Source organism: Pseudopipra pipra, chromosome 2, assembly GCF_036250125.1.
Source record: "Pseudopipra pipra isolate bDixPip1 chromosome 2, bDixPip1.hap1, whole genome shotgun sequence".
Lineage (NCBI taxonomy): Eukaryota > Metazoa > Chordata > Aves > Passeriformes > Pipridae > Pseudopipra > Pseudopipra pipra.
Genome location: NC_087550.1, coordinates 62,312,398 through 62,324,106, shown reverse-complemented (window position 1 = coordinate 62,324,106; position 11,709 = coordinate 62,312,398). Strand labels below are relative to the sequence as shown.

General features: G+C 43.5%; 1 protein-coding gene across 1 annotated transcript; it reads right to left on the bottom strand.

The window, feature by feature from the left end:
• Positions 1-1,510: 1,510 nt before the first annotated feature.
• CYSLTR2 (cysteinyl leukotriene receptor 2) lies at positions 1,511-10,578 on the bottom strand. The gene is given in 6 exon segments (XM_064645590.1): positions 1,511-1,533; positions 1,536-1,719; positions 1,722-1,863; positions 1,865-2,300; positions 7,865-7,945; positions 10,446-10,578. Coding segments are annotated over 6 exon segments (999 nt in total).
• Positions 10,579-11,709: the final 1,131 nt, after the last annotated feature.

Sequence of the window (11,709 nt, the reverse complement as noted above, 5' to 3'; positions counted from 1 at the left end):
CTCTGTGTGCACATCAAAGGTAGCATCAAGTAACTGAAATGGATTGAACATAACCCTTAGATAGTCAAGAAAAATGTGCCTTTCCCAGTGATTTGCCAAGTACTTTTCCAGTTGACCAGCAATTATTTGTTTTCTGCATATTTCAAACAGAGCTGAAAACAGCTTGCTGCTGCTATTTTTGCTTGGGAACAATAACATTCAGTTTATAGAGCGCTTTCTCCAGAAAAAGTTCAGAGCATTGAGAAGTATCTTCACTGACAGAAGCCTTTCTTTGAGTGAATTTCACAGGGAGGGAAGGCTTTCAGCATTTTTGTTAGTTTTCATATGAGACCAGCTGCTTTCCTGGAAAATATGACTAAACTTCTTGTCTGTTTTTAGTAAAAGATGAGGTAATTAAAAACAAAATCTAAATATGGTGAAACTGAGTTGGGAGTCTGTTTTCACTTAGGCCTGAATTTTAGAAAATATATTTTAGAAAATATTCAGAGACTTAAAACTTTGGGCAGCCATTTGATGAAATTTTGCAAAGTACACATAGCTGTAGCTTCCTGCTGCTTTCTGAAACAGCTTTCCTCCTTCTTCTCTGCTGTCCATCTTTCCTCCTGTTCCTGGCTTGGTTCTTCCCCATTTCATTCATTCATGTTTGATGTCTGGGAGTTCAAAAAAACTGAAAGTCAATCTTATGAGAAAAGGGAACAGTTTCCTCCTTAGAGTAAGCAGGATGTGAGGGATTAGGCATGCTTTTGGCAGCAGTTTGCTGTCAGGCTGGTTTACCTGTGCAGAGGAAACCCTTCCCTAACTACCTATTTGGACCAAAATAATTTTAAAAGTTTGCCTTCGGATCCCTGTGTGGGAATTGGGTTGCTGAGCCTCAGCTTTCAGAAAAGCACTGGCAACACTGGGCATAAAAACAAGTGTTGCAATGACCTTGAAGGAATCAACACACACATGAAGAGCTGCAGGGTGCAGCCTGGTGCTATGGGTACCTGCATCCTGCCCTTGCTGCCAGCAGCCACCTTACTTACAACACTCCATGCTGATGCCATTCCTTTGAAATCATTCTTTCACTTGACAATCAGTGAAATGTTAAGCAAAAATACCTTGGTGGCTGGCTCAGAGTGGAAAATATAGAAATTTTAGTGCCTTCTGAGAGGCCTGAGCGAGTGCTGGATCCTGATTGTCTCTCTGCCTTCTTTTTAAGTCGGCCTCAGCAGAAAGCATCAGTGATGCTTTACATTCCTTTATGTGCAAACCCTTTGCCAGTGTTTGCAAGGGGAACTGGCAGGGCACTATGAATCTGTTGGGAATCGCAACATCTGAACCATGCACCCTTGCACACACCTGGAAATGGAGCAGAGAGCTTCAGGCACAGGCACTGAAGTGGTCAGGTGAGCAGTTTCCCTTTGAGTCACTGGTTGAGTATTATGAAACAAAACAAAGGGGCTCTAGTAGCAAGGCAATTTCCTTTCAATCCCATGTCCTGAGGAGCGTGAACAGTAGAGGTATGCGATCACAGTATGTGATACAGCAGGAACAGAGGAGGAAGAGGATGAGTGTGATGATGATGGTTAACAGTGCCTTCTTGTGATAAACCACCCTCTTGCTCTGTACAGTCCTGGACTTGAGCAAGGCTCTGATTGCAAAGACATAGCAGACAACAATTGTACAAAACAGCAGTATGAAGCCCACTTTGAGGACAAAGCTGTTCATCATGAAGAACCTGTGTCTGTTGAAGGGATAAAGGACCAGGGATAAAGGACCAAGCATTTGACTATGGTGCTGTACCCAGCGACTCCCTTGCTCAACAGAGGGCTGGCAGCTGCCAGCATGAAGATCCACATGGCTGTGTAAGTTATTCTTGCTGTTGGTTACTTTTCCATGTTTGAATGGGTAGATGATGGCTATGAAACGAACTATGCTGAGCACGGTGAGAAAATAAATGCTGCAGTACATATTCACTTACAAGGTGTAGGTCATGATCCTGCAGAGGATATTACCAAATATCCACCGCAATCCCAATAGGAAATATGTAGCCCGAAAGGGCAAAGTACCCACAAACATGAGGTCCAAAATAGCCAAGCTCTGCATGTACTTATTTACTAAGATCCTCTGCGAAGACTGGAAGAAAACATATATGGAGAGGCCATTTCCAACAGCACCCAGGAAGAAGATAATGAGGTACATGATGGGATAAATTACTTGTTTGAAGCCATAAATCGAACACTTGAAGGAGCCGGTAATGAAGTTGTCATCTAGAGCCATCTTGGAAATATTCAGTCTGAACCAGGCTCTCCATTTTTCTGCCAAAGTGAAAAGAACTGATATGAGTGCTGTGTTACAGACTGGGCAGGGAGTTTGGCTATTTGAGACTATTTCACTAAGGGCAGAAATTGCAAGATGAAGATGACGGGGAAAGTAAGGGTTAATGAGTAATTACTTGTGCTGTCACAGTAAATACACATCTAAAGGCACAAAGCCCCAAGTAAGCCCTAAATAATTTCAGTTTTACAGTAGCTGATTGTTGTCTCAGCCTACAAAAGTGTTGCCTTTTAGAGGTGAGTGCTATGTGTGTGTTTTAATGACAAGTCTCTGATCTTTGCTGTGCAAAACAAGCCAACTTGCTGTCAGCCACTTTGTGGCAGGGAGGTTTTGAGTCCCCAGTCACCTACCATGGGAACATCAAAACTTGATCAGAAAAGAAATCACTGTCCACTAGTAAGTCTGCATTTCAAACTAGAATAGAAAGACAAAAGAACTGAATTTGCCTTTTGGAACTAGTGAAATTTTTCTGGTATGTTTTTGGCAGCATTTCCTGAGCAATACCAGAGGTATATTGAAAGATGTATAAATTAAGGACATTAAACACTGTGTAAATACTGTGCTAGTTATGCATTGTTCCTTTTTTAACTTCCTCCTCCTTGCACTCTATTTGTTATTTCTTGTTAGCTTCTGATGTCTTTCCATGTCTCTTTCTGAGAGACCTTTGCTTCATTTACCATGCCCTCAACCCCTTTTGTGCTAAACTGCTTGGCACCAGACAGTCATCTACACACTCTGCAGGTCCCAGGGCAGCCCACATTTGCAGCCTTAACGAAAAAGAGAAAATGGGCTGTATGCACAGAGAATGGCATTTTTCCTCCTATGAGGATATAATACAATCAAATCAAAACTACTCACCACTAAACCCTCTAAATAATATTTTTTTTTCTCCTTAGTGTCTATTTTCTTGCTGAACTCTTGATTCCTTCTCTCAGCTATTGTGGAGCTAGTAGTATTTTCAAAGGAAGATTTCGGTGTTGTTGCTTGTTTGACAGTGGGAACCATTCCCTCTTTGCATCTACCAACATATTCTAACGATGGGGCATGGAAAATTTTAGCCTGAAAACCACAACTACACAGCATTTTTAGAGGCATGAAAAGAAACTTTTAATTTGCCTCAGTGAGAGTGATAATGTGTCCATGGTACACAACTGTGTTGTATCTCTTATTCTGAACCTCAGTGGCTTCACAATTTGAAACTAATTTATTTGCACATGTGGAGTCTCCTTGGGGGTAAAAATGGGCTTTAGATTTGGGTGGTCCGGACTCCCAGTTACTCAATGTGCTGTAAAGGGGAGCTAATTTACAAACTCAAGCCATGGTGTGGGAGCCTGAGCTGCATTCAGAGCAACCTATGGTATCTTCAGGGTGGTGTCTCAGAGTCTTTCTGAATCCCTTAATGTGCACCATATGTGCTCCAGCAGTCACCTTTTATCTGGCCCCACGTAGATGGGGAGCATGTGAAGCACAACCCTGGGCTGCTCTCCCAAAGAGAAGAGCTTAATGGATATTGAGGCTCAGCAAAGCCCTGGACTGAGTAAACATATGCTCCTAAAGGAAATCTCCTCCTCATTTGAGATCCTCTTTTCTTACAGAGGAGAGAGGTAAAACACTCTTCCTAAGAACAAATCTTTTGCAATCAGAGGACTTCTAATGGTTTTTGGTTTTCTGTACACAACAACTGTGTCATATACATGTTTTCTGTGTGGAATCAAAGACCAGCTTTTCTCCTAATGGAACCTGATCTCCCCATTTTGCAGGCAAACATTGCAGCCTGAGGTACTGCAAAGGGAAGAGCCTTTTGACTGTGTTTTCCTATGGTCCAAGCATCCTTGCCTTTGGAAACCCTAAAATACAAGAAAATATTAGTGAAGGGATGTGCCAGCTGTTGAAACATTCCTATTGTGTGTGAAAGCTGTGAGGTAGAGGAGTCAAATGAGGTTGAAGAACTTGGAACATGGACAAATTCAAAGTCCTGCTCAGCACTGTAAGTGATGACTTGTGACCCAATGCTATCTGATGATGTATAGGATTAGGGCAACGCAAATTTAGTTGCTGAAAAGTCCTTGGATCTCTGCACCCTTTGGAGAGCACTGCAAGCACAGGGCCTGAGGCACTCTGCTCACGCTCTTCATATGAGGGTGTCTAGCTAAAAACTACTTAGCTATTTTGTGCTTTAACTGAACAAGCGCTTCTCAATTCTCTTTCCAGCTAAAGACCTAGACTTAAAGTAGATGTGCATGTGCAATTGAGAAAATTTGATATCATTGAACCTGGCAAGAAAGTCAGTACTCAGACTCCTCTCCAAGTTATCCAAACAAAAGTTTCAGGTTATCAGGGAATGTCTAAGAGAAAAAGACTGGAGACCAATCAATGGAAAGCTCTTAACCACAATGGTGCCTACCCTCAGTAGAGGGCCAGCAACAACCCATGCAATTTTGTTATGTAGATGCTCCTATTAGCTGTGTCTTAAAACACACAGATGAATATAGAAAGAAAGGTGAAGTGAAAGATATATTTCACACAGGACTATCTCAAGCAATCACAGAGGTGAAGGGGAGAATTCTACCCCACCTTGAATCCAAGAACTGTTATTAACCAGCTAAGGTTAAGAGATGGCTCCTAGATACACAGAATGACATATCTAAGGACAGGCAATAAACTTTGTTTTCAGTATGAGTGTCCAGAAGGTTTCCGGGATCAGGAATGAATAGGGTGTGTTCAGAATGAGAGACTGGACCTATGGGACGTTTTGGGGTCCCCCAAAAGAAGGAAGATTTGCAATAAGATCTAACAGCCCTCTGAGAAAAAAAAAGAGGGAAAAGGAAGAACTGAAATGGGACTCTCTCTTAAGTAGTACTGCAAGACTTCTCTGATAGAAATTCTCAAGCAGGAGATTTTCTTTTTTTAATATATGATCTTCTCTGATGGAAGCTATCAAATGGAAGCAGCTAACACATGTCCTGAGGCTCTTACAATCTCCCTGGCAGGAGAGAGAGAACATCAGCTGAGCAAGAAAAAGGGAGCCTTTTCTGGAATAACTGCTGCATAAGTAGATTTGATGCAGAGTTGGGTGGGTTTTTGTCTTTTCTTCACCTCTGTGAAGTCTTTTAAAAATATTCACAGCTTGAGTAGTATGGATTTTATAAATAAATATTTACCTTTCATTATAAAGTACATATATCCTATGAATTACATATTTTTATGATGAAGATATATTTTGCCTTTTATCTTAGCCTGGCTTGAGTGTGATTTAAGGTAAGGGAATAACAGAAAGACATTCCTTGCCTGTGGTGAATCTAACACCCTTAACAAATGGATAGATGTGCAAGCCACGTGGGGGGCTGAGAGAGCAGAAGTAAGAGGACGTTTGTTTAATTAAAGGAGATACTAAACTAATAAAAAATGCCCCAGACCCACCATATTTTAAGCTCAGGATGCAGGTAGCAGTCTAGCAGCAGAGTAGGGGCTACCCTATAAACAGCCTAGGGTGTGATGTGTGTGTCTGCCTCCCCAGAGCAGGTGTTGTGTGTGTGTGTGTGCAGAGCAAGGGGCTGGGGACATGGAGGGACGAGACTGGCTGTGTCTAGGCAAGAGAGGCTCATCAAGAGCAGAAGGGAGCAGGTCTGCCCAAGGAACAGACCTTCTGAGGTATCTCTGTGTATCACTTGGGGATGTGAGAGAGGAGTTGGTGGTGGCTGTGGTCATTGTGGGTACCAGGAATGAAGCTGGAATCTTTGGGGGCTCAGCTAGGAGGCAAGAAAGAGGCTCAGCCAGATTCAGTGTTTCAGTGCATGGGTGAGGCAGTAGAGAGTAGAAATTTAGGTATATGAGGAACGGAGGGAACAAGGCCAAGTGATACTATATGCAGTGTAGGCTGAGGCTGCTGGTGCTTGCAGACTGAAAGACTTGAAGAGGAGTATTTAATCAAAAGCAATAGGGGAGCTGATGGGCATAGGAGGGCAAAGGGCTGGACTGATGAGACTTGTGAGGACAGTGAACTCACAACCAGTGCACCTCTGAAAAGGCCAGGGGAGAAATAAACCCAACTGCAATAACTAGGGAAGGCAACTCCAGCTGTCCACAAATCCAGTTGACTGCCACATGCTACCTTCAATGTCTGATCAGAAACAAACTGATATGTAATTTTGCACTGATGCTCAAAACCAAGAAAGAGACAGGGGTTCTGTCAGGCTTGGCATGAGACCACAACCATGATGCAAGGAGAACCCCAAAGACCTGCAGGAGAGAGGATAAACAATGGGAGTCTGTGTTGCCATGCTACCAGCTTTATGGTAATTATAGTGTAGGATGCATGGGTGGAGGAGTGGCACTGTGCATGAGGGACTATATAACTTGCAACAGTATAAAAATATTATGGCTAAAGAGAAGAACTACAGAGTTCTTGTAGGCAGAGATCACATATTCCGATAATAAAAATATAGGACTAGGAATGCAGTACTGAACTCCGTATCATGATTATGACAGTTACCAGAAAACATTGAGTGAGGGTAGGAAGATGAAAGCAGGTAGCAATAGCAGGAATTTCTGGGCAAGTTTATAAAAATGCAATGCTGCAGCGGAATGAGATATGATGTCCATATGCAACAACTGTTTGATTCCTAGAATAATTAGTCCTGCAAACAAATCCACAATGTAAGATGCTATTCTACATTTTATCTTTACTGCTGCATAGGTCTTTCTTCAAGCAGGTGTTGGTGGACGGAGCCCTGGACCGGCAATCACAGTAAGGCTAGGTTCAGCAGCATTGTGGGCCAGAGAAGCAGTCCCAAAAGGAGGAAGCCCACATAATTTTGGGGGTTGTTTAGAACAACAAAAAATTCCACAAAATCTGTGTTAGAAGCCTGCATTCCAAAAGAAAGAGATATTTTAATAAGTATTGAGCCCAATGTCTATCAGTAGAATAATTAGCAAGACAATTATAAGGAAGAGATCTCTGTTTAGAAAGCAGAAAGCTTGTCCAAATGAGGATGACAGGAAAGTCTGTATCATGGCAGATCAAATATGGAGAGGAAACTAAGAGCATCAAAGGGAAAAAAAGTGAAGAGCATCTGGTAAAGGATTTTCTGGCTGACAGCAAGTTTTGTAAACCCTCTGAAAGAGGAAAGACAGCTTGGGAACTGGCAGGGCTGCTTGGTGGCAAAAGATCCCTTAGGAACAACAAGGTCATAGCAGAAAAACTCCTCCATCTCACGCTTGCTTGCCAAATATTTTGGGGTATTTCCGTGCCTGATGCAGCAAACAGGTCAGAGGAGCCAGCTCCACTTGACAGATGTGTGCAGGAAATATTAAACCAACCAGATAAGAGAGGCCAATAAGTAATCAGGACCAGATGGCATTCAAACAAGTATCTCAAAGGATTTCAACTGTGAGACTGCTGGCCAAGGCACATAACCCACCATTACAATCAGGCGCTGTTCCAGGGGACTGATGTGTCACCAGTGCAGCTCTCATTTATAAGAAGGACTTGAGAAGGCAGCTCAAGGACCATGAGCTGGTCATCTCAGTGCTGGGAGCTACAAACCACTATCTATTTCCACCTCTGGTATGTACTGGGGGAGTCTGTAACGAAGAGCAAAGGCACTGAGCTCATTGTAGCGCCAATCTGCAGAGAAAGAGTTATTATGTCTTCTGAAAAGGAAGATCCTGTTTTACTCACCCAGTGAATGGCAGTGATGATGATGCATGAAGGGGCCCCAGTGCTCATTTTATATGTATATAAGGATATACATATATGGCCAAGGAAGGTGTTTTTCCCCATCTACTCCACTCTTGCAAAATTCCACCTGAGTACTGCACTCAGCTCTGAGACCCCCAGCATAGGACATGGACCTGCTGAAGTCAGTACAGACTAGGTAAATATTTATTTATAAAATCATCACATGATCAGAAGGCTGGACCACCCCTCCCATAAAGATAGGCTGAGGGAACTGGGGTTGCTCAGCCTGGAAAAGAGAGGACTCTGAGCAGACCTTAGAGCAGCCTTCCAGTACTTAAAGGGGCCGTACAAGAAATCTTGAGAAGGACTTTTCACAAGGTATTTAGTGATAGGACAAGGGGGAATGGAATCCCTGGAAGTGTTCAAGGCCAGGTTGAAGGAGGCTTTGAGCAATCTAGTCTAGTGGAAGATGTCTCTGCCCATGGCAAGGGGGTTGGAACTAGATGATCTTTGAGATCCCTTCTCACCCAAACCATTCTATGATTCTATGATATATGTGCATTTATACAGTTATATTTGTCAAAGCCTGTGACATAGCTCTACACTGTCGCTGGGTATCCGTCGAAGGGCCTTGGCTTGAAGGGGGGAAGAAGGACAGACGACACACACGAGGATGGTGAGACAAAGAGATGTCTGCCTGCTCAACTCAGCAGGCAGCTTTTTTATTCAGTTCTCCCACCTCTACTTTCCCATACACAACACAAACATATTCTTACAACAACATCCAGGAATTCAGCACCTACACTTAGCCACACAGCTCAAGGCTGTGTCCATGTGAACTATCTAATAGCTCCACTGCTCTCACGGGAAATGGCCTTACACTCTGCAACACTCCAAATCCTTCAAACTTCATTTGTGGGGCTGTGACTTCACCCCACACTACACCATGGGTTTCTTCAGTAACTAAGATGCCAGAGAGCTGGAAGGCATGTTCTTCTGTGGGCTGAAAGCTGGCTGAAGTGTAGGAAGCAAAGTGTGGGGCATAATAAATCAGAAATTGAGTCCTCTAGGGTTTGGTACTCAGACTAGATTTATTTGATGTCTTTATCAATAACCTGGAGATGACAGTTATCCAGGTTGGCAGACACCATGCTGAAAGGGTGGCAGATGAGCATTAGTGTATTTTAAAGTAAGATGATGCAGGCTGGGAAAAATAATCTAAACTGTGCCTAATTATATGAATTTTAAACTGGCTGTTAAATTCAGGAAAGGGCACTTGGCATTGGCATCATTGACCATTGACTGAATTCTGCCTTGGCAGTAGAAGCAACCAAAATTTTCATCAAAATGAGGGGCAGCATCAAGAAGTCTATGGACAACACCACCCAAATTTATATTTGTCTACACCCCGAAGTGGTTTGGTAATGATTGTAACTCAGCTTGTAAGCAGCTCTGCTGGTGGTCTTTTTTAGCATGGGGCTGAAAAAGGACAAAGAAAGACAGCTTAGTTAAGAACTAGTCTAACATCTTTTGTCTCCAGAGTGAGCACAAAATCCTTGTGTAATGATTTTGGACACTTGCCTGCATTTGCATTGACAGAACAAAGCAAGTTTAAGAAGCTCCCCAGTAGAGATCCACATCAAGTGAATTTTCAAGGTGCAGTGTGACAGTGAATTAGGACCTTCTGGAGACCACTATTACCTAACTTAGATTTTGCCAACTCTCATGGCACCTAAGCCGTGGATAAGTGTCCTCTTCCAGCTGTGGTTGTGCTGGCCACTTTGGTTAGTCTCAGCTCTTTCACTTGTCTGCCAAGGTCTGCCTGCAGCGTGGCTTGTGGGCTCTCCCTAATCCCACACAGTCATTGAGGCAGCTGCTGTAGACACCTGAAATAGAAGGTGTCTTCTCACCCATCTCCTGTGGACTGAAGAAACTTAGAAGTGATACCATGAGTTTTGTGGACAAAGGGAGGGAGCCTTGACATGCGTCAGAAAGTGCAACTGCTTCAGCCAGTGAGGCCACTGCCAAAAGAGAGCTACGGCTCTAAGTGTGCACTTGGGCAGTGCCTCAGTAACTCAGACTACCTCTTACCTGCAACTGGCAGAGACTAATTTAGGCATTGCAGTAGCAGTCTGATGACATCTCCATCACATGGCATATGGTGATAATCACCCTGGGACTGACAGGCAGGCTGTTCTCAGATACAGAATCAGAGAATGAAACATGCAGAAGGGTTAAGACATTGATTACATTTTATTTTCCTGAGATGTTTTGAGAACATCTCTTTCACCATATGATATGAATATCTTCATTGCCTGAGTAATTTCCCACATTCACCTTCCTAAACACCCTGCTCTCTGGAGAATACTGCTTCCTCCCTTTTATAAAGTAATTCTGTTTTGCTTTTAGCCTGGCCTTGAATAAATGAGGTTGGCTGCCAACTCACCCTGCACCTGACGAGCTAGATCCGGGCTGACTGCTTGGAATTTTTTAGAAACATTCGCTGTATGACTCAGCTTCCGAGGGGAGTTTATTACATTTCTTACTAATAAAAACTTTGGTAATTCTGGAGAAGACATCTCAGAACATCTTGAAGAATCAAAGACTTTCAACACAAGATACTAAATGCGTATCATATATTCAATGGTTAGGAGCCTAGATTATTTCTGAATTTTGAGTCCCATAAAATGTATAGATATTTGAGGACACAGCAGAGTGCAAACCACCACTCTGTGCTGCAGCTAGTTGCCATCCTGTATCCATTTCTGTTCCTTTTTGCATTTCTGGCTGCATGACAGCCCAGTTTCAAGACAGAAATGCAGGAGTGGTGAATCATCCTATTCCTTCCCCTTCCTCACAAACACACATCCCCTCCAACCCTGCACTGAGGCACTGCCCACAGAGGAGGTCTCCAAATGTGTGAAGAAGACAGATTTAGGATCTGAAATAAGCACTCCAGGCTAAGTAGAAGCAAAAATTTAGACTCAGTTCAAAGTTTTCTATAGGCTAATTCAAGTGTCCTTGTGGGCTGAGCACTTCCTGGTGGGAGTGCCAGAAAAGGAGCCCGTCTACCACACTCCCTGCATAGGGTACCTTGGACATCCCAAATATGCATCATACTGTCATGTGTTCCATAGGGCCAGGCCTCCCCCCAGAGCTGTACTGTGCCACCCCAAAGTCAGGTGAGATGCTGTCTGAGGATGGCCTGTCCCTACACCCTTTTCTGGTGCATTCCTCCATCACTGCAGACAACCAGGCAGGTTGTCATCTGCTTCACACCTCACCAGAGGGGACTGAGAGCTCTTGAAACCCAGTCAGGTCTGATGGATGCACACAGCCCAACAGAGTCGCACAAGATCATCAGCTCGTAGAGCATGAATACAGTTGTCCTCCAGGTCCAGTAGCTTGGCTGTGCCACAGACACAGAGGTTGTTCATGGGAGACGTGACAATTCCCAGTACCAGGGGAGCTGGGGTGAGACATCAAGTGTCACAGGCAACTCAGATGAAGGAGTCTGCAATTTTTTTCCAGTCGCTCAGTCAATGTTTTGGTGTCTGCAGGCACAAACTTCTAGTGGCAGAGTTTCCCTTTTTTCACGCCGGAAGTTTTTTGGTAAAAATGGATCTGTCAGACAAGCAGAAGGGATTACCTCCATTGAAGATTGTAGCACTGCATGTCTTCAACGCAGCACCTTAGCCTACTAACACATA